Raw genomic sequence first — 27,505 nt, forward strand, 5'->3', positions numbered from 1 at the left:
TAGCTAAAAAAACAAACAACCCTGTAAAAAGCCACAGTGAATTTATACTAGAGTCTAATGAAACAGAAAGGTACCTTTTATATTTCACTAATCTCTGAACAAAACAGCAAATTAAATGACTTTTTCAACCTAAACAAAAACTGATTTACCGTTTAGAAGCAAAATCTAACTGGGTAGAAATTTTAGTATGTTGTGACCGTAGATCTGCAACTTGCTCCTGAAGTTTCTCCACTTGTTCATTTTGAATTTTATCATTCTCTGCCTTTTCTTTTTTGTAGTTTTCAAAAATTTCCTGCAACTAAACATTAAGAGCAATTATTGGTGTTTAAAACTTTCCTTCTAAAAACCTGCCCTAGACAAAGAAAACAAGAGTTATACCTGTTTAAGTGCAGCCTTGGCTTCTACTGCCTCTGTTGACTCAACTGTGGAAACTGGAGCAGGTGTGGAGATTGTCTGTGACACACTGGAAGAATGTTTCGGTGTGGACATCAGGGAAATTTCCTCTAAGCTTGAAGCTTCATTAAAAAAAAAATGAGAAGACTAGTTATCAGAGTAGTTTTTAGTTTCCTGCATGTCTCTGCATTTACTTCATCATAAAAAAAAAAAAGGCAACAGGCATCAGTTACTTGAATTAGATCAAGTCGCAGAATTTGGTACTACAAATGTCCTTCACTGTTTTATTCAGTGAGAGACGGAGATGTCGAGCTAACAAATATCATTTAGGTGCACGTGACCTTTTGAAAGCAAAGAATGCCAAGTGAACACAATCAAGAAATAAAATTCTTTTGTTACCACCAGATCATTTCTTAACATAGACTTCAGAAAAACACATTAAATCTATTTTTTTCTAAAATATCTGAAAGCTCAAATACGATGTGTTAACCTACCTTGCAATGGAATGACAACTCCTGTTGTTTGTGATAACAAAATGCGGTACATGTCCCGCTGACGGACTATTGAATCAACAAGCTGCATCTGATGGTGTCGTGATTCACGAAGTTGTTCCAATTCAGTGAGGGCACTCTCAAGTTGAATTTGCAGCTCAGTAATTCTGCAGGAAAAAAATAGCTGTATACTTTAGAGAAATGTCAGTGACTACATTTTGATAGTTCTACTAGAAATTCATACAGGAATCCATATTATTATAATACTCTGCATAATTTCATACCTATCTTCCTGCTAGGGGGTGAGGAAGACAAAGTCTAGATAAGACATGGTACATTTGTTCTAGAGTTTATACTGTAATGGGGGTTATAAAATATATACAAATAAAGAAAATACTGTATCAAATAAGTGCAAAACATAATATTTGGGGTTTAATGGAAGATAATTGTTTCATAGAGGAATTCGAGATTGGCTTTAAAGAACTGGCTTTAATGGGTAGGTATGGGGGGACGAAATCCCAAGCAAAGGAGCATAGGGTATACAACACAAAATATAAATCAAATTAATATCTGAAAATGATGGGTAATTTTCAATTCACTAATTTTTTCTCTGGACATTTTTACTTAGTCCAACAAATTTGAATGCTTTAAAAAAATCATTTAATGCCACTGAGCATGCAATGGGTATCTAGTATTTGTACAGGGAACTTTTAAACAACACATAAAATTATTACATAACTAATTTATTATTATTCTACGTGCTATTTGTGTGGAACTGTATGTGTTCGATTCCTGTGACCAATGTTCATGATGAAGTCATGATGGCTCTTCAAGATCACTGCTTTCATTTCTAGATGAACATTAACTGTTCCTTTAATAATTTTTTCTATAATTTTGTCAGAAAACAAAATGAAGGTCACTGGCCCATACTTTAAAAACTTTTGTTCTCTTTTTATTGAAAACTGGGACAATCTGAGGTATTGTTCCCTTTCCCATGACCATTCAAATGTCATGAGTACTTCAACAATGTTATCTGCTGCTTCTTTTAGTACCCAAAGATACAGTTCATTTGGGCCTGATGATGTGATCAAGGTGGTCTTTTGCTTTCTCCTTGTTTATCCTGTGTATTAATTTCCTAATTAAGCATATTATTCTGTGCTTATCAGCTCAAAGATCCTCCTCTTTAGCAGCAGAAACAGAAGCTAAATAAAAATTACACAACTCTGCCTTCTCTGTTATCACTTACCTTCATCTCATCTACCCCTAAGAGCAGGCCTGTACAACCTGTGGTCCACCAAAAAATTTCCTCTACCTATAAAGAATGTTTTCCTCTACATTTTTTGCAGGCTGCCCAAAATGCTTTGGCATGCTGTAAGTGGCCCACGGGCTGCACGTTGTACAGGCCTGCCATACAGCATCCAAGCCCTTCCATGATTTTCTGCTTTGGTTTAAAAAACCTTTTTGGGGAGGTGATAGAAAGGAGGGATAGTAATCGTTATAAAATGATTTAATTAGAAATGAAATTTAAATCAAAGCTTAAAACCTGAAAAGATTTAAACACACTATGTCTACCATACATAATTTAGTTATAAAATTTCAATATTTATTTTTCACTTTTCTCATTATTATTGAATATATGCATTGAATATATACTATTGAATATATGCAAATTTAAATGATTAATTCTTTTAATTACACTTTCCTAAGGTTAACATAAAAAATCATAACAAGACAGGAAAGCCATCACACAAATCAAAGGATGATCATCTTATTACAGAAAAATATAAAAAGAGATTGTTTTAAAAGCTCTTAACTTTTTACCTTGAAGAAGTTGTTTCTTGTTCTTCTCTTTCTCTTGTCTCCCCAAGCTCCCTAAGTGCTACTAGAAGGCGCTGGTTCTGTTGCTGGAGTTCTTCAATATTTCTGTAGGAGACTAGATGCTGTGATATTACTTCAGATGAACTACTGATGTCAGCAGAACTTACTTCTTCATCACGAATTACATGATTACCCCTTGCTTCTTCAAGTTCCATCAAAAGAACTCTAATCTAAGAGAGGATGCAACGTTATTAAAGCATTGTTGATTTAGGTGTGGAAAAAAAATAATATATTTAGAGCAGAAAGCAATTTTTTTTTGGCTAGGCAATGAGGTTAAGTGACTTGTCCAGGGTTCAGTGTTAAGTGTCTGAGGTCCTCCTGACTCCAGGACTAGTGCTCTATCCACTGTGCCACTTAGCTGCACCCAGAAAGCAAATTTTTAAGAGATAATTCTCATGTACTTGTTATTTTAAAAACTTCAGAATGGAAAAAAAAAGTTGACAAGCAGCCAGGTAGCACAGTAGACAGAATATGAGACTTGCAAGGAAGGAAGATCTAAATCAGAATACTGCTTCAGAATCTTATTAGATGTGTGACCATGGGCAAGTCATGTGTGCAAGTCTCTGTGCCTCAGTTTCCTCATTTGTAAAATGGGAATAACAGCATCTATTCCATAGGATTGCTATGAGGATTAAATGAGTTAGCATAAGAAAAGTGCTTCCCAAAACTTTAAAGCATCATTTAAATGCTAGCTATTATAAGCAATAGTAGCACTTCAATTAATCACCTAAAAAAAGCCTTCCAACTCATCATTTAGATGTTGATACCTTCTAGGTAGGAGACATTTTTTATTAAGTCCAAGCTATTTTGATATAAGTAAAACTGCATTTATTATCTAAAAAGTTGTCCACTGCAAACAAACTTTTTTTTTCAAGACACTCTTTAGCAATATCAACAGAACGACAAACTAAGATAAAGTAACTCAGTAACACAATAACAGACACTAACTTTTTTAGAATCTAATTCATTGTTTGGTGCCATTTGACATAAAGTGGATCAATCCTGGTTCCCTCTAATGAAGGATTTATTGACCAAAGGAACTACTTATTATAAAGGTAGTTTTATCTTTATAACACTGACCCCAAAGGCAGAATCAGAGGAAGACCAAAGTGCTAAATTAAAATTTTCTAACCTGTTGTGAAAGATCTTTCACTTGTATTTCCATTCTTTGGTTGTCCCTTTCAAGCACGGATGAATGTTTGTTGGCTTTGTCGGTGTCCTCCTGCAATCGCTGAATTTCCTATAAACCAGAAATAGTTTTAAGGCTTGTAAAAATCAGTATTTCTGGTGTAAGACAAAACTTTTGCTTTAAGAGGTTAGAGACTACCATTATCATAGAATGCTCAGGAACTACAACAATCAGAGCAATATTAAATAACACATGGGAAATATTAAAAAGGAAAAAAACCCTTCTTAATCTTCCTGAGAAAAAAAATTAACATGCAATATTCACATGTGACTATTAGCTATCATTTAAAATTGGATCTAAACTAAAAACCAAGTAGGAAAGATGGATCTGTTCATTCTGACTGAAAATTCCACTCTTACCCTAGTCACATATCCACATAGAATTCTTATTAGACAGCAACATAAAATGGCATAGAAATGTCACAAGCACTATGGTAACAGACATTGATATCCTCATAGAGATGCTACATGACTGTAAATCTCATTAACACTATAATTTCAGCTAAAAAAAATAGCTACCAATAATACAAAGGACATTTGAAAGACACAAAGTATGCATGATAAACTTACTCTCTCTTTACAGATGAGGAAGAAGAGAAGCAGAGAGGTTAAGTGACTTTCCTAAGGTCGGAAAAGTATTAAATGGAAGATCCCGGATTTAAATTATGTCTTGATTCCAAACAGAACACTCTTTACAACATGCCATTGAGATAGTTGCTACTACCAATTTTAAATTTTGTAAAATTTAAATCAAGGCAATGAATCATGTTTCATCCTTACTTGTTTCCTAGTTTGGTCCGAAGGAGAGTACACTTACCTTCATTGCTTGCTCAAGCTTAACAGATAGACTTGCCACAGCTTTTTGGGCACGTTCGTATTCCTCACGCTGGCGTTTCAGAATTGGTGCTTTTGCTTCAACTTCTTTTACTATTTCATCTAGATATTTATTAATTCTCTTGTTCTCTAGTTTCTCTAAAAGTAACTGATCTTGTGTTTCTACATATGCATTGTACAGCTGTAAGAGAAAATATACCACGTCAAGTCTAAGTACAATATTAAAGGAGCAGGTAAGAACATGATAGACTACAAACTAAATTTGAATTTTTTTGCCACATTGACTAGACAGTCATTTCATAAAACTGGATATTCCTATCAACATTCTATTTTAAGCATGACTCTTCTAAGTAATATCTTGGAGTTCTGAACATTTTAGATGAAAATGTGTCGTAATACTCAAATTTAAAAATGGTCACCTCAGTTAATTTCATTCCAGGCTTCACTATTTTAGCTACAGCTGCTGCAGTAGGAGACATAGCTGCAAGCTCCTCTTCAGATAATATGGCCCCTACACAAATAAACACAGAAAAAATATTCCATTACTGTACAAGTTCAGAAACCAAAACCAAAGCCAACCCCCCCCCAAAAAAACAAAGTTATTGAGTTTTCAACACATATAAAAAGAGTGATACCTACATTTTAAGTACCTTTACAATCTTCCTTCACACTACTTCCTCCTTCATGTTACATTCTAGCTCAACAAGATTACCTCCTGAATCATGCTTCAAATGTTGTCTTTTTGATGCCTCCCCTCATCTGTGTATTGGATTTGAAATTATTAGAGGTCCAGGTTCAAATCCTGCCTCTGTCACCCTAGCTATTTGACTATAGTCAAGTCACTTGGCCTCTGAGACTCAGACTGGTAGCATTATATTGTGAAAATAGTATCAGGGATAATATTTATTGTCACATAAAAAGAAACTTAAATAATTTATCTGACAACTTCTTAAAAGAAATGCTTATATTTAAATATTATTAATTGAGTACACCACCTGCTATATACTCAAAGAACAACAATTTCTGTGTTCCAAGTCACTAAAAACATTTATATGAAAGTATCATCCATACCTTTCCGTTTTGTGGCTGAGAGTAGATCATTAGCATTCTCTAGTTCTCTCTCTAATTTGCCAATCTTCTCCAGCATTTCTTTTTCCATTTGGGCTTTTGATTCTTCCACTTCCATTAAATGATCTTGCATTCCTTTGTTAGCTTAAAATATAAGACAAATTTAAAAAGAAATCTTATGCTGTAGAACAAAAATCTAGAAGTTGCTAAATTTTAATCTGCTTAAATCCCTATTTTTTCCTCTAAAGTATTCTTTTCTAAGGATCTAAGGATCAGTGTTTAAGGATGGAAGCTGGGTTCAGGAGAGGAAGTGACCATCCCTTCTATCTATTATTGTTCACTCAAGGTGCCTGTTTCATTCGAACTATATGAAACACTCATGCCTTTGGTTCTTACTCTCCTGTTTCTCTTGGTCTCCTGATGTCCCTCTCTCCCTGAAAGATGGAAAGGGGTTGTAATTCAATCTCCTGACTTCATTTTGATTCTTCATCTGAAATACTGGATATTCTTTCTAGGATATGGGTTAAAGGCCTATGCATAACCAATTAAGAAATGTTTTGTTTATGGTTAGGAGTCAGACATTGAAGTATATCTTACACTGTGAGAAAGTTTATTATAGGTCCTGAAAATGAATATAAAGAAAGTTATAAGCCTCTACATAGGCTTAGCATACTGGAGTCAGGGAAAATCTTTGTTGTTGTTCAGTCTTTTCAGTTGTGTTCAAGTCTTTGTGATTTCATTTGGGTTTTTTAGCAAAGATATGGAAATGGTTTGCCATTTCCTTCTCCAGCTCATTTTATAGAAGAGGAAGCTAAAACAAACAGGGTTAAGTGACCTGCCCAGGGTCACACAGCTAGTAAGCGTCTGAGAGATGAGTCTTCCTGACTTCAGGCCTGGCGCTCTATCCACTGTGCTACCTTGATGCCCTAAGGAAAAATCTAACTTTATAAAACTGACGAACAGAGGAGAATAAGGTATACAAGATTAGAAAGAAACAACATATTAGAAGATGTTAATAGTAAATGTGTATAAGATAGTGATGGACAAATATACAAGCCTTAGTGCAGATTAAAGCTTTAGTAGCTGAAAACTGCATTAAGACTTTTGTAACATCCTATGTACATGTGTCTATCTGCACACATACATATTTATGTAATACAGATGTGCCTATAATAATTATACCAACAGAACAATTTTTTTTCCAAAATTCTAGTACAGTAGTATTAGAACTAAGATTGAAACCAAATTTCACTTCTAGAATAGTGCTCTAATATCCCTCAGGTAGGCTTTATCACTAAGATTAACTTTTCTAAAATATACTTGATTTACAGTAATCATATGATTCACAACAGAAAAGGAATCTCTATTCTAAGTATTTTTCTCTCCTTGTAGAATCTTTCTTACCTTCTCCAGCTTCTTTCAAAAGCTTGTGAAGCTCATCCACTGCTCGAGTTAGCTCATTGCTTTTTGCTTCAGAGTCATCAGCAGCACTCTGAAATAATGTTTAATCAGAAGTTGTTAAAGACCATCAACAACAACAGTAAAAACAAGACCAGGACACTAAAATTTAAGATACTACATTTACCTTATACAAGTTAGAGAGCTTTATGTGGGCATTTAGCTCATTATGGAACTTTTCTTCCATACTAGTCTGCTGCTCCTTGGCCTAGAAAGTAAACAAAATCATAATAATCATATCTCACCACTGATATAGATTTAAGAGTTTTTTCCAATGGTCAAGGTTAGGTGTGGTTGTCTTTTAAAAGAGAGAGGGAGGGAGGGAGACAGAGAGATCAAGAAAATGCTATTTTTACCAAATAACAAGATTACCTAAAATTAAATTATAATCATGTTCCAAAACAGATTAAAATAATAATCAAGGCTTCAGGAAAATTATCTCATTATTTTTTGGTTCTTCAGGAAAACTATTAAGCAATTTCATAATACTGAAATTAACATGTATTCTTCACTTTTGACAAAGCATCTACTCTCTGTTCCTGATCTTAGAAATTACAAGCTGATACATATTTTTGAAGAGTTAAGGTTACAAATGTCAAACATTATATAGATGAGGGTTGGACTTGATAATAGCAGCTACCATTTATATAGCACTTTAAGGTTTGTAAAGTGTTTTACAAATATGATTTCACTTTATCCTCACAATGAACCTGGAAGTAGGTGCTCTTATTATTTTTATTTTACAGATGAGGAAACTAAGGCAGATAGAGGTTAAGTGACTTACCCAGGGTCATACAAGTATTGAGTGTCTGAGGTCAAATTTGAACTCAGGTTTTCCTCACTGTAGGTCTAGTGCTCCATAAGCTACAACATCTAGCTGCCTCAAATGGCTCTTAAAAGTCTCTTCCTGGGGCAACTAGGTGGCGCAGTGGATAGAGCACCTGCCCTGGAGTCAGGAGGACCTGAGTTCAAATTCGGCCGCGGACATATTAACACTTACTAGCTGTGTGACTCTGGGCAAATCACTTAACCCCATTGCCTAGCACCCCCTACCCCAAAAAAAGTCTCTTCCAGCTCTAAACTTATGAACTTAAGAATGCTTTCCCGTCCTCAAAGTGGTAGCTGAATTTAACATACCTCTTTCAATTTGGTCAGAAGCTCTTCCACATGTTTTTGGAGATGTTCATTTGATGTTTTCAAGCCATTCACCTGTTCCTCCATCCTGGAAACCTACATGAATAAAATTTGTAAAGGGAAGGGAGTGTCACAAACTTTAAATTACCTCAATTTTATGATTATACTGTTTAATAAAAACTTAAGTGTCCTCTTTTGTACACATTTGCAAAATATGTAGTAGTACAACATGGAGTCTCTTTCCTTTTTTAAAATGAAATCCCAAGTAACAATATTAAAAAATTAGTTGGAGGGAAGTTTTAAAGAAATCTTTAATTGGTTTCTGATTTAATGAACAGAATGTTAATAATATCCTCAATTTTTGATGCTTATCCTATTAGAATGTTGTTTTGCTTCAAGACTGAACAAATATCTCATAAAATTTGCACACATGATTCTAAACATGAAAAGATTTGACCACACATCCATTAAGATAGTATTTTTATTCCACTAACTTACCTCTTCTTTTTTGTTTTCAAGATTACATTTAAGTTCCAGGATTTCATTTCCTTTTTCTCTACCAACAGCCAAGAGTTCATCAGTTTTGGTTTTTAGTTCTGTATTCAGCCATGTGTTTTGACTATGTAGTAATTCCTTTTCTTGTTCCAATCGTTTCTCTCGATACTATGGAAATCACATGAAATAGTTTTAAAGAGGGCAAAGAAAGTTTTATAAGGGATATAAACTAGAGTTGGGAATCAATTAAAGAATGCCAGCTATATTTTCATTTGCTTAAAGTCATAGGTGCTTCTTACACGCTATAATTTGAATAAAATTTTGCTTCACGGAAAATTGACTGCGTAAGACACACATATAACAGGCATTAAGGAACACTTTAAAATGTCACACAATCAGATTATAATTACAAAGTCTTTTTTTTTTTAAGGCAACTGGGGTTAAATGACTTGCCTAGGGTAACACAGCTAGTAAGTTGTCAAGTGTTTGGTCTGAGGCCAGATTTGGACTCAGGTCCTCCTGACTTCAGGGCTGGTGCTCTATCCACTGTGCCACCGAGCTGCCCCCAAAGTCTTTCTTATAGACTTTATCTTTTAAAGTCCTATGCACCCTGGTTCAAACCAATCTTTCCAACTTCATTACACATTTCTTCTCTTCCTACATTTCACAATCCATTCAAACAGACCTCTCTGGTTCCTCATAAATGGAATCCCATTTCTCTTTTCCATGCCTTTTCTATAGCCATATCTCATGCCTGGAATGCACCCTCTCACAGCCTGTGCCTCACAGATTGCTTCTCTTCCTTTCCTTATTCCCCCAATGACTAGTACCCTCTACCACAATGTATCTATTGTTTACATTTACTCTATATGGGCTTATTTATGTACTTATTTCCACAAATAGAATATAAGCTCCTTGAGAGTAGGAAGTGCTTCATTCTTTGTGTTTGTATTGTCAACATATAACACAGTGTGTGACACAAAATAGCTGCTTAATAACGGTTTGATTGATTAAATGACTTGATTTTACTCATTTCAGTGTTATAGGAAATACACCCTTGGAGGCCTGAATAGCTACTGCTTCCAGTATTGACATGTAGGAGGCAAAACCTCAGTTTTCATTATGTGTAAGCACAATCCTAGAGTTTCAAAAACAAACAAAACTGTGCCTCATCAGAGTTTTCACCATATTTATATTGTTTTCAATTACATCAGAGAGACAAAGGAATGATTCTGGTTTTAGAGCCCTCATAAAGGAGAGAGACTCTGCCACATTACCCAGAGGAAGGAGAAACAAAAGTTATACATAGATAAACTTAAGGGAATTACATTTCTAAGCTAGGCTGGTGAGATATACACTTTAAGGCTACCTCTGGAGAGTTTACAATGGACTATGAGAGAGGAAGCTTTTATAAGTCAAAAGACAACTAGAAAGCTGGAACTTGGTTGTGGATTTGTCAATATACAAAGACAGAATTCAGGCAGGTGTCATAAATTCCACTTACCCCCACCTGGTTGCTTATCTTAAGATTTAAAACAAAAGAAAAAGAAAAAAAGAAAAAAAAAAAAGAAAAACATCTAAATTAAATTTAACAGATCACGACTAAGGTCCTAGCCAGCTACGTAACCTTCCTAGTAAAAGTGGCAGCTCTGGACCCCTAATATTAAAGAGTAGAAAGACTAAAAACTCTTATAACAACAGCAATAAAAAAGTACGACTGTATCTGAGATTTATTTTTCAAAAGTTTTAACCAGTAATCATAATTTGTGTATGCTAAGTACCTTAATAGAAACATCAGACGCTTGAAGTTCATCTAGTTTTAACTGCAGCTCTCCTTTTGATGTATTGCTTTCCTTAAGTTTTTCATTTAGGCGTTTAACATCCTCTAGAAAAGCCAGAGCAGAATATGAAAGTTATTAGAAGTGCTGCAGAGTATAAATTGCTATGTCTTTCTTACTCATAATTGTATGTCCCTTAACACTTAAAACTGTAGCTTTCACCTAACAAATGTACTAAATGTACAACAAAATCTAAATGCAGTAAATAAAAAATATACCACTTAGCCTGCTAAAACAGGCACCTAGATCTTCAATTCAATTATTCCATGCTTAATTGTTCCATAAATCTGACCTTCATCTGTAATACATTCATTCACTAATGTTTAGGAATACAATAGGAAATGAACAACAACAAAAAAAAAAAGAGAGGAAAAAAAAACAAAAAACAATTTTTTTTTTTTTGCTTTTTGGTGAGGCAATCTGGGTTAAGTGACTTGCCCAGGGTCACACAGCTATTAAGTGTCAAGTGTCTGAGGTTGAATTTGAATTCAGGTCCTCCTAACTCCAAGGCCAGAGCTCTATCTACTGTGCCACCTACCTGCTCCTCAAATGTTTTCTTTAACCCTGTTTACACCTCTTTCACACACCCTTACCAAGATTTGGAGGACAGGCTACTCAGCAGCTCATCTAGTAAAACTATGCTCTGGGCTCCAGTCAGCACTAGATCCATTTTGCTTCATAATTTCTCTCATTGTAAAAGTAATTATTTTTAAAATGACCCCACTGAATACACAAAGTAATAAGGATTAACATCTTTCAAAGAGTATATAAGCAATCCTCCCATTATAAGACTAGAAATAATACATTATTTACATCTTTACTGCATAGTCTAAAATGTTAAATGAAAAAAATTGAAAGTAGAGTGTAACTTAAGATTTCCTCTTTAAATCTTATAAAGTAACTTATTTCAGTTACTTAATAAAAAGCAAAATTTTGGAACATATTCTCCATACCAGTTAAATATTCAAGCTCTTGTGAACGTCTCTCACTGGTTCTGACCAAATCTCTTTTCTCAGCTTCCAATTCTTCCTTTGCTCTTGTAAGCTGGCTCTATCAATTAAAATAAGATTATAAAGTAAAAGCAATGTAACATAAGTAAATGAATTACGTAAGTAAAATTACTGTATTTATCAATCCATAGGAACTACACACATGAAATTTTAATATAAATTCTAGACATACAAAACACATCTTAATTTTGTCTGGTTTAAATCAGTTACAGCTTAACTGTAAGTATCTTTCTTTTCAACATAATTCACTTTTTTGTACTGCTTATTTTAAGGAAGAATTCTGAATGTTAAACAAATCTAGGGAAATTATGCTCTGGGTTCCAGTCAGCACTAGATCTATTTTGCTTCACAACTTCTCTCATTTCATTTTTAAAATTTATTTATTTTTATTTATCTAAAATTTTATTTATTTATTTAAAATTTATTTTTAAAATGAGCCCACTGAATACATAAAGTAATAAGGATTAAAATCTTTCAAAGAGTATATAAGCAAACCTCCCATTATTAGATAAGGCAACTTATATGTGCAAATTTTCATGAGTACTCCTGTAAGAAGAAGAGACGATATCTCAAATGTTCTGTTTTTGGTTTTTTTTGGTCAAAAAACAAACAACAACAAAAAAACCCACAAAAACAAACAGAAAATGTGATGAAAAAATTAAATATTATGGCCATATTCTAAAATTTTATTTTTATTTTTGGAGAGTGACAACCTTTTATCATTATGGTGGCTAAGAAATACATTATTATAATTGAGGGTTCTTTTCAACTATATTCAATGAAATATTTTTATTGGCTTCCCCAATCTTCTGAAAACCTTTTCTCCTGCGAAATAATCTGTTGTCCACACAAACTTTATTTTGTTATATTTTACCTGTCTTAGCCAAGAAGCAATTGATACAAAGGAGCAAAAAAAAAGTGCACAACTGAAGCAACCATACTCACATAGTTACTAACTTGGAATGTGAACTACAAATAATTGGCAAAACTTCTTTATGCATATGAATAATGATTATTTTACCTGAATAGCAACGTGTCGATCTTGGGCAGTTTCTAGTTCTTTGTTTTTCTCAGTCACTGACTTCAATTGTTGATCTAAATATAAAGATTATTAAAAACTAAACATTTATCCAATCACTTAAGTACAGAAATAGAATCATAGAACTTTAGATCTGAAAGCAACCTTAGAGAACCTGGAATCTGATTGTTTCATTTTACAGCTGAGGAAACTGAAGGCCCAACAGAGTCTGACTTGACCAAAGATATATAAATATATTGGTTCAATAGTTTCCAATTTTTCAAATAGTATCATCTCTTACTTAATCAAAATATATTGTTTGGTTTGGACCAGAACTGTGATTTTATTGGCAAAATAAAATTACAATGAAGAATGCCTAATACCAATGATGACAGACTCTATAACTTACACAGACTTAAGAAAGTTCTCTGGGCTACTGGTAGGTTTAGTCATATGCCCAATTTGTGTAAGAGGCAGCACCTGAACTCAGATTATCCTAACTCCTGCACTAATCTTCTATCTACACTATGCTGACTCAACAAATGTATACCACACACAAAAGTGTTTGTAATAGCTACATTTGCAAACAAATTAAGAAGACTTGGTCATACAGTGACTGTAAAAACTATTTTAAAATTAAGAAAAGAGATACAGAAAAAGACAATTAATTTTGAATTCATGATTATTATTTGACAGGACTATAATCATGCCTGCAGAACAGACACAAAGTCATAAGCAGTGATAAAATTAAATAACGAATGAGATTTGTCCAAAAATAAATGTTAGAAAGGACCTTAGAGGCCGTTTGGGGAGGGGAGATAATATCCAAGGAGGCGGATGGAGTTAATCTCTGGAGTTCTAGTTTGGACAGTGGGGCAAAAATTATATTGTGTTTGTTAGGATCATATGAGACAGTAATATTTAGAATGTGTAAAAATAAAACATGGTACAAATATAAGCTATTATTTTTATTACTTGAGGCAAAAAATCCACAGGGTATGCAGCAAAAGGAGAATCCACCCTAAGTATGGAGAATAAGGAATGGTCTTTAATATTCATTGCCATTTTCCTTATCGTTACCCTTCAGGCATACCTCCTACACAGTTCTAGTGTCGCAGTAGTCCTCCTCCAGCGTTAAAGACATAACACAGAAGCCAATAAACTGAATCTGACAATACTTCATTTAAAACTCTTTTCTCCAACGTTTGAGAAGACTAATGAGAATAGTTCCACTGCTTCTACTTCATAAGTACACTGCTGTTTTGCTGTTACTGGCCTCTGAAGTGGAAGATACCTTCCTATAATATTTAACATTTACTGATTTTGTTTTAAAGTTATTTCCTGTGCTCCTCCTTTCTATTTAATACTAATAGCTAGTATTTCTATACCTCTTTAAGCTTTTACATAGTATCCCATCTGACCCTCACAATAACTTTGGAGATTGATGCTGTTAATTTCCCTTACAGATGAGGCAACAGAAGCTGAGAGAGTTTAAGTGATTTGCCCAAGGTCACATAGCTAGTGTTGGTGGAAAGATTTAAACTCAATTATTTCTCTCCCCAGATCCAGAACTCTATCCACTTTACAACCTAGCTGCCTACAGAGTTTTAGAGATATTACTGAGGATTATCTACTTGTGCCTGACTAGTAGTATCTTCTACTAGTTGGGTTCAAGTAGAGTTCCTAACTCCCTTCTTACTTGTAGTTAAAAACAACAAGAAAACGTTTTTTACTATGCTAAAGCAAAACTAAGAAAAGCGTTAAGAAGAATCAGCATTTACTGAAGATTTTAAGGGATGATGAGACCACTTCTAACATCAACAGCAGGATTTAAAATAATTACAGTCCAAATAAGAAGAGGAAGGATATCTTTGAACTCCTGTGAGGAGGGAGGACAACTTTCAATTCATCTAGTCATAGACAGAATTTCTGCAGTTGAAGGGACCTCAGAGGTTATTTAATCCAATCAACAGTTGATCAGGAATCACCTCTACAACATCCCCCAGGTTATACTGAGAAGAAAAGGAAAATCCCCACTCCAAATATTCCTCCACACAGCTCTTAATGATTCCCCTAAAGCAAAGATCTGATCATGTCACTTCCCCCTTTCTTCTCAATCATTAAAAAAATTCCAGAAGCTCCCCATGACCTCTATGATCTAACAGATTTAAATCTCTTTACAGCTTGGCCCCTTCCTACCTTACCAGTCTTCTTACATAGTACTATCCTCCAGATATTCTGGCCTACTTGCTGTTCATCATAAACAAAAAGGTTCCATTTCTATGCCTAGAATACTTTTCAGGATTCCTGGTTTTCTTCAAAACTCAGCTGAAGCACCATCTTCTATGTGAAGCTTTTCCTGATTCATCTCCCACAACCCTCAACTGCTAGTATGTACCCTCCCCAAATTATCCTGTATTCATTTTACATATATTCAGTGTAAACTTAGATGTATACATGTTGTCTCTTCTATCAGAGTGTAAGCTCCTTGAGTTTCATTTTTGTCTTTGTATCTCTAATACCTGGTACAACAGTGGCACATAATAAGATCTACATAATTGCTTATGGATTGACATTTTTTAATATGGCTTAAAAATACTGCCTGGGTGAATGGGATGATGATGGTTGATAGAAAGAAGGTAGAACTACTCGATTCCTATTTAGTTTATGTTTTCTCTGTCAAGGTGAAACATCTTTGGACTGGAAATAATAGAACACCAATGGCTAAGAGGACATTTACATAACAAGATACATGAAGAGACGATGAAAACATCTAACTATCCTTACTTACAGAGTTCAAATCACCAGGCCGGAACGAACTACATTCAAAAAAAAGTTGCCAGAACCAAACTGTTGCTAAGTCATTTTTGTTCATCTTTGAAAAATTGTAGAAAAAGAAAGAAATGCCATCAGGAATGTTGATGGATAAATGGGTTTCCTGGTTTTCAAAAGGGGAGAAAATAGATTCTTCAAACTATAGGCCTGAAAACTTAATTTTGATAATTGATAAAATTTCAGAAAGTATTAGGGATGGTTTGGTAACATATTCAAGGGAGAGAAGGCAGGCCACATTAACCTCAAATCCTCTTTTGATAGTGTTATTAGACTAGCAAATAAGGAAATTGCCAAATACACAGTATCTGGATTTCAAAAAGACATCTGATCAAGTCTTTCAGGGTATCCTTGTGTACAGAATGGAGAAATGTAAGCTGAATGATGACAGAACTAGATGTATTCAAAACTGGTCCCCCAAACTAGTGATTAATGGATCAAAGTCACCCTGGAGAGAAATCTACAGAGTGCCACAGCATTCTGTTCTTGACTCCATTCTGGTAAATATGTTTTATCAATGACTTGGATGAAGGCATAACATAGTATATTAGGTTACAGAATCAGGGGCCAAAAACAAAAAATCAACAAACTAGAAAGATGAGCTGCATCTAAGATTTAATTTAATAAGGATAACTAGGCTCATAGGATTACTCTGGGCAACCAAAGTTCACTGTCATGCCTCTGTGCCTTTGCTGACTGACTCCCTAAAGCCAGAATGCCCTTCCTCCCTCCTCTTCTTTATCTGACACTACAGACATTCTTTAAAGGCTAACTCAAATGCCACTTCCCAAATAAAGTGTTCCCTGATTCCCCCAAGTTTCTAACAACCTTCTCCCTACATAGGGCTTTTTGTAACTCTTTAATGCATCAACCTTGTAACACCGCATATTACATCAATCTGTGTTGGTGCTGCTCTACAGGATTATAAGTTTCTCAAACACAAGGGCAATGTCTAAGAAAAGTTTTTTCCTTCCTTATACTCTGATGAATATGTGCTTACTGTGTATGCTGCTATAATTCCAATGTTTTTAAGTCTAATAATCGTAAAAGAGATCTTGGAGATCATCTAGTCCAATCTTTATCCAAAATGTGAATCCCAACTAGAATTGCAACAACTGGTTATTTAGTCTCTACCTTAAAACTTCCAATGATGCAAATATAGCTTCCAGAGGCAAACCATTTCATTTTTGGACAGCTCTGTTTCTTGTATATCCTCAAAAATTAATCCATTAAGAAGTCAGATTTCTATCATGACAAAAAATGAGTTTTCTAATCATAAGAGTAAATGCAAGAATGAAGCTGATAATTCTTTCATGCATTTAAACTACAACGTGACAAAAAAGAATTATGAATTAGTAAAGCTATGCATAGCAAAATTAATAGTTTTCTGTGGTAAGATTTAAAATTCATACATTACTTTTCGCCTTCACCATAATTTCACATAGATGATCACACAGATTTGATCTATCACTATTTGATATACAGTGCAGTCCACAACAGTACATTTTATAACTCAGCTTTTTCTATTTTTATTTTGTTTTTGTTGTTTTTCCCCTCCAAAGATAAACAAAATAGGCTGGAAATCAAATAGAAGAGACAAACTACATCAAAAGCCGAATGACTATAATACATACATAATTCAGAAACTTTTATGCATTTTCTCAGGAGTGTTAGAAGACTTCAACATACCTCCAAATACTCTTACCCATAAAATTATGTCACTTAAAAAACACTTACTAAGTTTTTCCAGTTCTTGACGCAAAGTTTGGCATTCTCGGCTTTCATTTACAAGTCTCTCCTGACTCTGGGACAGCCTCTTCTCTACCTCAAAGTATTGTTGTTCTGAGGGAAAAAAAAATTGCAATGTCACAATTTGTTTACATTTTGTTCATGTAAATATAAAAATGTAAAGTATTTTAATAGTAAACTTTAATTTCCTGAGGCTTCAAAGGGGGAAAAGTAATGGAAAGTAGAGAATTTAAATAAACGTGAATAAAATCAGAGAGCTGGGAGCAGTTATTTCACCTCCTTCACTTGAGAGATGAAGAAATCAGATCCAAAGAATTTAAGAGACTTACCTAATGTTACACAACTAGCTACTGTCAGAGCCAGGAACTGAAAACTCAAGTCAAACTTCTAGTACAATATTCTTTCAACTACTCCCAGATAATTTACATTTAAGTCTTTTAAAAGGTTCTTTTAATGATTTTAAAATGTATTACGGCAGTAGATCAAATTCCAGAAGAAATGAATCCTTAGAAGCCACATACTGACTTAGAAAACCACAGATTAACATTATTGATGTATTCTATTTTTACTTCTTTTGTTAAAAATTTCTCAATTATATTTTAATCTGGTTTAGAACAGTAGTTTGACACCTGTGTACTACAGCATTAGCCACTGATGCTTTATCTTGGTGTGGAGCTGATTCTGGATACCTGAGAGTTATGCCAATGGAGACTGGCACACAGTAGGCCCTTAAATACTTATAGAATAAAGACATCTTCAAAGACAGGCTTGAAAGCATATTATGTCATCTGAGTACCAAGCTAGCAGCTGGCACAGAGTAGGAACTCTGCACAAAGTAGGTACTTAAACAATATGGAATTGATTCATTAATGAGGAATTGATCAGCTTTAAGGGGATCAAAGGCTTCTTGTAGAGATGGTGTTCAACCTGAACGTTGAAGGAAACTAGATCTTCCAAGGAAGGAGAGACTGCCTTGCAGTAATACGGAAAGAAACTAATCTGGAGATCCTAGATATGATCTTGGAGCTGCTGTTGTTCATTGAGCAGGCGAGTGACATGGTCAGAGCTGTCTTTAAAGAACACTCAGCATTTATGTGGAGGATAGATTGGAGAGAAAAAAAAAACACTCGTGGGGTGGTGGTGGTGGGAATTGAAGGGACAGAGAATTAAGAGGCTACTGAAATATTCCAGAGGAGAGGTAATGAAGGCCTCATTACATCAATCTGTGTTGGTGCTGCTCTACAAGATTATAAGTTTCTCAAACACAGGGGCAGTGTCTAAGATAAATTTTTTCCTTCCTTACTACTCTGTGTGTTGAATATGTACTTACTATGTGTGTTGCTATAATTCCATACTGCAGAGGCAGTATGAATAGAGAGAAATCTAAGGATGAGTATAAAGTAAAAAGACTGACCCAGGAAAAATGGCCCCTTTATGTATAACACTAGAAAACGAGGTAGCAATTCTTAACCTGGGGTCTACAGACTGCCATGGGGAAGAGATTTCAGGGAGTGGGTTGTGAATTCAGATGGAGAAAAAAACAACAACAACAAAAAAAATGCCATATCTTTGACTAATCTTTAACTGAAATTTATCATTTTAAAAAAATTATGAAAGGGTTCCATAACACAAAAAAGGTTAAGCACTTCTGGTTCAGATGAATTGCTAATCCAAATGAACTAAGTCTTCTGTAGGACAAAGTTTTAATGCTATTTTTGTTGATCTGAGTCATTTTGTATTACACCATCCAGCTTAAACTCTCTCTTCATCTCAAAATCTCTGGACATCTCTGGACCCCATTCTGGATTCCCTTCCCCCAGCAGTCTCTGATAATGAGGTGGCTCTTCTCCTTGCCAAGGTCAACATCTCTACACACATTTGATCCCTTCCCCTCTCCTGTCTTCCCCAAAAGACAGCAACCTCATTTGTATAATCTTCCACTTCTACCTATCTACAGGTAACTTTCCCACTGCCTCTAGCCATGTCAATAACCTACCATCCCTTAAGCTACTGCCCTATACCTCCTCTCCCCTTCTCAGCCAAACTCCCAGAAAAAGTTATTAGTACTTCTCTTTCTCCTCAACTCTTTGCAATCTGGCTTCTGACCTTATTACTCAACTAAAACTGCTCATGCCAAAATTCCAAATGGTCTCTTAATCGTCAAATCTGATGGTCAGTCCTCATCCTTTATGACCTGCTTCATTTCACACTGTTGATCACCCTTCTCCTCCTGGATACCTCTTTCCTCTGGGTTTTTGTGACACTGTTCTCTTCTGGTTCTCCTCTTAACTGTCTGACTTCTGCCTTTCTATTGCCTTTTCTGGTTCATTTCATTTCCCCTAAACGTGAGTATCAATTAAGGTTCTTCTCTTGTCTCTATGTCCTCTTCAGCACTCGTGGGTTTAATTACTGCATCCATGTAAGTGACTTCCAGATCTACAAATCTACCTCAGTATCTTCCCTGAACTTCAATTCCGGATCACCAAACACCTAATGAACAGTTCAAGCTATACGTCTCCCACAGACATCTCAAACTCAGTACTTTCTTTCAATTCAAACTCTTCCATCTTCCAATATTTCGTACTCTGTCGAAGACACAACCATTTTTCCAGTCCTCCTACACTTGTAACCTTGGTACCATCCCAGACTCTCAAACCTCCCACTCTACATATCCAATCAGCTGTGAAATATTGCCATTTCTATCTCCACATTCTTCACATCTGACCCCTTCTCTTAGCTACCTTACTTCAGGTCCTCTTCATCACTTTCGTAGATTTTTTTCCTTAAGTACAGTTGAACCACAGCACTCCCCTATATCATGAACTCCAGTGCTCCTTGACTGCCTCCAGAATAAATATAACCTCCTGATCCGCTTTTAAAGCTCTTTATAATCTAGGCCCAACTCATCTGTCCAGGTTCAATGGATTTTACTCCCACCCCTCACACTCTGACCTTCAGCCAAAGTGACCTTAGTCACAACACTGTATCTCCCATCTCTCTGCCTGTGCACTGGCGACATTCCTTTGCCTAGAATATACTCTCTCCTTCTTTCTTAAAGAATCCCTTTCCTCTTCCTCAGACACAATTCAAGTATCACTTTCTACACAAAGCCCTTCTTGATTCCTCCAGCTGCTAGTACCCTTCTTTAGTACCGTTCTTTCCTAAATTACTTTGTATTTATTCTCTGTATATTTCTTCCATCCGTCCTTATGTTTTAAAGCTTCAATAGCTTAAAATTGCACTAAGATTTTTGACCTATGTGTCTCCCCTAAATTGGAACGTAAGCTCCAGTCGTTTCATTCTTTGTATTTGTATCCTTATCGTTTGGCCCACAGAAGCTTTATTGATTGAATGGTTGCTCCTCTTAAGCGTATTCCTTACAGAAGCAGGCAAGCTATCGTTTACCTCAATAGGGCATGATAGAAAACTCAACCTGGAGTCAAAGGACTTGTATCCAAATCTTAGCTTTGCTACGTAATTATTTGTATGGCAGAGGGACAGGCCTCGGGTTTTCACATCTGTAAAATGCCCAGGTTGGCCGGGACGATCCTTAAGGTTTTACTGATATTAAGTGTAAACAGCTAGGGATATCACCTCCAAGAGGTCCAGGTTGGGAGGGGGCAGATCCTTGAACCACGCTGGTTGCTGAGCGTGGATGCGCGCGTCGGGGCACCGAGTGGAGAAGGCCTTTTCCTGCCGCTAAATCCGGCAGCTCCCACGCAAGGCCCGGGGAGGGAAGGCGAGGGGGCGGGAAGAGCTCCTCGAGCGGGATCACTCGAAGGGGGGGAGTTCAGATGACTCACTCACCGCTTTCCACCTTGAACTTCTCGTGCCGCCCCTTCAAGCAGTCGATCTCACTCTGCTGGTCCGCCAGGAATTTCTCCAATTTGGCCTGGACGGGCTTGGGCAGTTTGGTCAGCTCCTGCCGCTCCAGGACCTGCTGCAGCACCGCCGCCATGTTGCCAGTGTCTAGATCTCCAGGAGGGGAAGCTGGGAGAGGGACCGCAGGCAAGGACAGGGAGGCCGAGGCGGAGGCGGAGGCCGGGGCCGGGGCCCGATCCGGCGCCGGAACCTCCTGCGCTACGCTCACGCGTGCACCCGACTCCCTGAGGCTACCTCGGCGAGACCCTGGGAAGCCAAGGCACGGGCTGGAGAAGAAACCTCGACTCCCCGCCCCGGGGATGCGCGCGCACGCCCCACCCCCTTTCTCTCGCGCGGCTGGCGCTCAGACGGATTCCCTCGAGCACCTTGGGAAACCGAGTCTAGAGGAAGGCTTGATTCCTGGATGCGCGCGCACCCTTCTTGTTGCCTCCCCACCCCCACCCCACCTCCTTCACAGCATGCGCACAGAACGGCGGGAAATGTAGTAGTCTTCTCCATCCCATTTCTGTTCCTCGTGCGTCACGCCAACTGCCCCTCCACCCTCCACCTCCAGCATAGTCCAGGAACCCAATCCCCTTCTCCCTCCAGGCGCTTCACCTCCCCTTACTTCTGTGTGTGAAAACAGTCTGTGAGGCGGGGCGGGGCTGGGCGGGGCTGGGCGGGGCGGTGGTACTTACTAGTTAACTCGCGTCCCGCCCCAAGGAGCCGAGAGCCCTTTTCATTGAGGCTTCGGGACGTCATGGGTCGTCGTCTTCGGGTGCTCCTACTCAGAGAGCCGCTAGAGGGCATCAGTCCCGGAGGGCCGGAGCGGAGCGGCTGGTGCCGCTACCGCCACACTCTCTATGGCCGTCCGGAAGGGGGCGGGAGGGACAGGGGTCGCCTCCCTATAGTAGTAGGGAAGATTAGGGTAAAGGGCGGGGCTCCACTTTCCTAAGTCAGTTAGAAGGCACAGTCACGTGCGTCATCAGGTCGCGCCAGCTGCTCTCCCCTCCCCCATCTCGGAAAAGCGGCTAGAGGCCGGAGGCGGGGGGCGGGGCGGTATCTTCCCTCTGTACACGCGACACTGAGCGGCTAGGACGGAAGCTGGGGCTGCTGAGGCAGTAGCTGCAGCCCCCATCGCCACCCCCGGGGCCTGTGGGCGCGCCCATCTCCCCCACATGTGAGTCAGCCCGTCGTGGGGCTGAGGCGGGAAGCTGGGCCCTAGAGAGAAGGGAAGGCTGCCCGGAGTTGGGCTGTAAGCCCTGGGAATAGGCCGGAACAGAAGGGCGAGAGCCTGTCATCTGGAGTGGGGGGTGGGCGTGGGGGCGGCCGAGAAGGCGGGAAAGGGATTGTCGCGAACGTCCAGTATTTTATGCAGATAAAGAAACTGAGGCCTTGGGGGTAGGAGGGGCAGTGGTTGGGCCACTCTTGACACACAGCTTGTTAATAGTGGAGTCAAACTGGGACCCTTGAGAACGAGCTCTTTGGCATCTTGATTTTCATAACGAGGAGGAAAGAGTGGTTTGGATGGTACTTCGGTTGTGACACATTAGTCTTTGGAGCTAGGAGGAACATTGAAGAATATTCAGCCCCACTCCATTATATAAAAGTGTGTTGGCCCATGAAATGAAGAAACTTTAGTCACTTGCCTAAGGTCATATTATTGTTTGAAGTGTTTTTGGTTGTTCTGGGGGCACTTGCTGTTCAGTTCAGTATTCATCATCCACCCTGTGAAGTACTGTACTGGCTTTTGGGTAAATTTCAGTTAAAAGATAATGGTCCTTGACTTCAGGAAACTTACAGTTTAGGAAGATAAAACTCATACACAAAAAAACCCCATAATACAGATTCTTAAAGCATAAAACTATACCAAGGTTTTTGGGTCACTTTTTTTGTATCCCATGCCTTTGAACTTGGCTGTCTGGCTCACTTCTGGAATGCTCTACCTCTTCACCTCTTTCTCTTGGATTCTCTGGCCTCCTTCAAGAGTTGGTTCAAATGCCAATTGCATGTGGTTTTTCCTAGAAATCTTCCATCTTATCCCCGAACTCCCCTCCACCTGTGTACCTCGTATGTGTCACCTACTTTCCTTGTGATCTTTCACTTTAGAATTGTGAACTTCTTGAGGTCAGGAATACTATTTTTGCCTTTATTTTTGTCCTCAGAACTTATCCCAGTGCCTGGTACAAATGTAGTAAATGCTTAATGAATATTTATTGACTGGCTGAAATACATCCGTAGAGATGCTTAACAAAGTATATGAAGGGAAAGGTCATTTCTGACTTGGGGCATGAGGTAATACTCATGGGTCACTTCCACCATCTGTTGCCTTTATTCTACTGATGAATGAAGTTGGAGAAAAATCACAGAACTGAGCTGACTGTGTCCATTACAAATTTGTTACATAATTTCAACTAAGCCCTCTATGCTGCAAGGCAGTCATTTTACACCTCACTAGTTAAATCAATTTTCCCTTCAACATAACATGCCCTTCCAAACCTTTTCATCCTTCCTCAAACCTCTCCTGGCTCTTCCTCCTTTTCCCTCTACCCTCTCATCTGAGAACCTGGTCTCATACTGCTGAACAAATTGAGGCCATTTTCTGAGAGTTCTCTTCCCTGTTCCTCATCACATATCACCCAGGTGCCTTCTCCCACTATCTCCTTCACTTCTGTCTCACATAATATAAGGTGGTCCTTCTTGCTAACAAAAGCCCCTCTACTTGCCCAAGTGATCCCATTCCATCCTATTTACTCCAGCAGATTTCTCTCTATCATCCCCAATCTCTCACTTATATTCAGTTTCCCTGTCTGTTGATTGCTTCCTTGCCGCCTATAGATATGTCTTCTCCGTTCAGCTAGGTGGTTCAGAAGACAGAGTAGTAGACCTGAAGTCAGGAAGATCTGAGTGCAAATTCAGCCTCAGATAGTTACTAGCTGTGTGACCCTGGGAAAGTACTTAAACTTCATTTGACTCAGCTGTAAAATGAGGATAATAATAGTACCTACTTACCAGGGTTATTGTCAGGAGGTAATATTGTAAAGTGCTCAGCATAGTGCCTGGCATATTAGTAAAAGTTCGATAAATGCTTATTTCCCTTCCTTCCTTCCTATTTTCCTTCTTTCTCTCACTACTTTCTTCCTTTCTTCTCTTCAACATACTCTCACTTGATCCATCCATCCATGCTAGCTATCATACTATATGTTCTGCCTCTTATGACTAAATTCCTTGAGAAAGGCATCCATAAAAAGTGTTTCCATGTCTTTTCTTTTCATTCTCTTCTTAACTCTCTATAGTCTGGCTTCTGACCTGATCATTTGATTGAAATGTCTGTAACCAAAGTTATAATGATCTTTTAAATTGCCAAGTCAAATGGCCTTTTCTCAATCCCATCCTTTGTGACTTCTTTCCTAGCCTTGGACACTGTTGATCACCCTCTTCCTGATATTCTCTTTTTTCTAGTTTTTTGTGACACTAATCTGTCCTGGTTCTCTTCCAGCCTGTTAGACTGCTCCTCAGTCTCCTTTGCCAGATCCTTATCTGACTCATGCTTATTGAGTTTGAGGGTCACCCAGGGCTCTGTCCAGAACCTTTTTTTCCTTCTCCCTTTAACACTATTTCATTTGGTGATCTCACTATCTCCCCTGGATTCAATTATCATCTCTATTTAGATGATTCTCAAATATACTCATCTGGGCCTAACTTTTCAATTGTCCTCTGGTCTCACATTTCCAACTGCCTATTGAATATCTTGAACTGTATGTTCAACTCAGCATGTATAAAACGGAATTCATTATCTTTTTCCCCAAGCTTCCCCTTGCAAACTTTTTTATTACTGTTACAGATGCCACTCTCTCCCAGTCACTCAGGCTCACAACTAGGTGTCATCCTCTCTCACTCTTAGACTGCCCCTCTCTTCTCCAATGTCCAGTATTTTGTCTGTTGATTTGGCCTTTGTTACATCTCTTGCATGTGTCCACTTCTTTCCCCTAACTCTGTCACCATCCTGGTGCAAGCCCTCATCATCTCATACCTGTAATATTGCAGTAGCCATCTGGTTGGTCTTCCTGCCACAAGTCTGTCCCTACACTAGTCCATTCTCCATTTATTTGCCAAAGTGATTTTCCTAAATCGCAGGTTTGCTCTGTCACGCCCATAAACTCCAGTGGCCCCCTATCATCTCCAGGGTCAAATACAAAATCCTCTTATTTAAAACCCTTCATAACCTTGGCTTCCCCATCTCCACCCTTACCATGTACTCTTCTATCTGGTTACATTGGCCTCCTTGTTGTTCTGGGGAACATGAGACTCCCATCTCTCAGCTCCAGGCATTTTCACTAACTGTCCCCCATGCCTGGAATGTTCTTCCTCTTCATTTCTACCCCCGACTTCCTGCAAGTCCCAGTTAAAATCCCACTGTACAGAAAGCGTTTCCTAATCCCACTTAATTCTAGTCCCTTCTCTCTGTTCCAGCATATCATATATGTAGCTTGTTGGTATGTTGTTTCCCCAGTAGACTGTGAGCTGCTTGAGAGCAGGAACTGTCTTTACCTTTCTTTGTATTTCCAGCACTTAGCATGGTGCCTGGAACGTAATAGGTTTTTAATAAATATTTATTGACTGACTGACATTACTTTCTATGGTATTATGGAAACATTTTAAAATTGTAGACTGAATTACTTAATTTCTTAGATTTTGAAATAGGTCAGCAGTTCTCAAATGGTTTGTGGACCTTTTGGGGACTCTGAGACCTTTTCCAGGGTCTGCAAAATCAAAACTACTTTCATAATCATACTCAGATGTTATTTGCCTATTAAAATACTACTCTTTTTTCCAACTTCATTTCTCTGTGAGGCTGAATTTTCTTCATGTACTTCAACCAAAATAAGATGTTGAAACAGTTTGAGTACAGAAACTGATATGGGTCTTCTGTTAAGCCAGACTTCGGAGATTTGCAGAAAATATATTAATGCCACCTCATAAAAATGTTATTTTTGTTAATATGTAAAATGAGTTTGTTATTTTCAAATAAGTTAATACATATTTAAAAAATTTATCAGTTTTAATTTTCTAATATGGTAAATATCAGTTGATATTACCCACATAAACAAAAACTCAGTTTTTGAGAATGTAAAGGAGTCTTGAGGCCAGAAAGTTATCAGTTTTAAAAACCTCTGAAATAGAAAAAAGAATAATATAGATCTTAATAGATGCTTGTGGATTGTTCCCTATATCTAGTCCTGTTCTCTTCTTGAATTCCTATCCCACATCACCTATCTGTTGGACATTTCTATCTAAACTGTCTATCCTTCAGGCCTGAATGATCTTAAGGGCATCGAGGTGGCATGGTGGCACAGAGTGCTGTATCTGGAGTCAAGAAGACCTGAGTTCAAATAAAGCCTAAGACATTCCCTAGTGGTGTGACCTAAGTCACTTAACCTCTGTTTGCCTCAATTTCCTCATCTGTAAAGTGTGGATAATAAAAGCACCTACCTCCTAAGGTTGTTGTGAATGTCAAAGGAGGTTTTTAAAAAACTCAGCATAGTACCGAGCACATAGTAAGTGCTATATAAACGTTAGCTATTATTATCATTACCTTTGTTCTTACTGTTACTTCTGTTGCCATTATCCACTTCCATATTCATGAACTCTCATATTATAGTCTTTTATCAGTCCAATCAGTCTTTCCCTATGCCTTAAGACGATAACCCCTGTTCTTCCCCTTCTCTATGACCTCCAGTCCTTCTACCCCGCAGCTCTCTCCCAGGCTATCACTCCTGTACTTCTTGTATTCTCCCTGGGCATCTTGACTCAGGGGTGAACCATTTCAATTCCACACTCTCTTTTGCTCTTGTGTCCCTTACTCCTTTATCATATTGCCAATTGTGCCTTTCTAAGTTCCAAACTTGTATTCCTCCTGCCGTCCTCTGCTTTGGTCCCTGTTCTCATGTTGCTGAATGCAGCTGGAGAAAGTCATGAAACTATGCTAACTGGGTCCACTGCAAATTCAGGCAGTGATTTGATCAGATCTATGCTTTAGAATGAAAATCACTTTGGCACTTGAATGAAGGGTGGTTTGGAGAGGGTAGAGAGACTTGAGATGGGGAGACCAATTAACAGGTCCTTGTAGCAGGCTTAGCAAGAGGTTATGAGTGCCTGAACTAGTTTGGTAACTATGTTAATCACTCAACAGGCATTCATTAAATTTGACTTGTGTCAAACTAGGTACTTTGCTAAACCTGGGGATATATAGAAAGG

General features: G+C 37.8%; 2 protein-coding genes across 4 annotated transcripts in view; one reads left to right on the forward strand and one right to left on the reverse strand.

The window, feature by feature from the left end:
- The window catches only part of TPR (translocated promoter region, nuclear basket protein), a 67,322-nt gene extending 45,890 nt beyond the window's left edge, over positions 1-21,432 (reverse strand). The window contains exons 1-17 of one of the 2 annotated variants that reach the window (XM_027868314.1): positions 21,194-21,432; positions 17,375-17,479; positions 12,809-12,882; positions 11,731-11,827; positions 10,721-10,824; positions 8,943-9,107; positions 8,448-8,540; positions 7,438-7,518; positions 7,257-7,344; positions 5,856-5,996; positions 5,204-5,295; positions 4,768-4,965; positions 3,895-4,002; positions 2,706-2,932; positions 888-1,051; positions 379-515; positions 150-298 (exon numbers count right to left, since the gene is read on the reverse strand). In XM_027868314.1, the coding sequence (XP_027724115.1) occupies positions 150-298; positions 379-515; positions 888-1,051; positions 2,706-2,932; positions 3,895-4,002; positions 4,768-4,965; positions 5,204-5,295; positions 5,856-5,996; positions 7,257-7,344; positions 7,438-7,518; positions 8,448-8,540; positions 8,943-9,107; positions 10,721-10,824; positions 11,731-11,827; positions 12,809-12,882; positions 17,375-17,479; positions 21,194-21,344 (2,174 nt within the window). In that variant the 5' untranslated portion in view covers positions 21,345-21,432. The remainder of the gene's footprint in view (positions 1-149; positions 299-378; positions 516-887; positions 1,052-2,705; positions 2,933-3,894; positions 4,003-4,767; positions 4,966-5,203; positions 5,296-5,855; positions 5,997-7,256; positions 7,345-7,437; positions 7,519-8,447; positions 8,541-8,942; positions 9,108-10,720; positions 10,825-11,730; positions 11,828-12,808; positions 12,883-17,374; positions 17,480-21,193) is intronic. The other variant, XM_027868313.1, reaches the window with a different exon arrangement.
- An 839-nt stretch (positions 21,433-22,271) lies between these two features.
- Positions 22,272-27,505, forward strand: part of ODR4 (odr-4 GPCR localization factor homolog) — a 46,072-nt gene continuing 40,838 nt past the window's right edge. The window contains exon 1 of one of the 2 annotated variants that reach the window (XM_027868551.1): positions 22,272-22,427. The gene's annotated coding sequence lies outside the window, so the exon portion shown is untranslated. The remainder of the gene's footprint in view (positions 22,428-27,505) is intronic. The other variant, XM_027868550.1, reaches the window with a different exon arrangement.

Source organism: Vombatus ursinus, unplaced genomic scaffold (genome assembly GCF_900497805.2).
Source record: "Vombatus ursinus unplaced genomic scaffold, bare-nosed wombat genome assembly UNPS02014789.1, whole genome shotgun sequence".
NCBI classification, from domain to species: Eukaryota; Metazoa; Chordata; class Mammalia; order Diprotodontia; family Vombatidae; genus Vombatus; species Vombatus ursinus.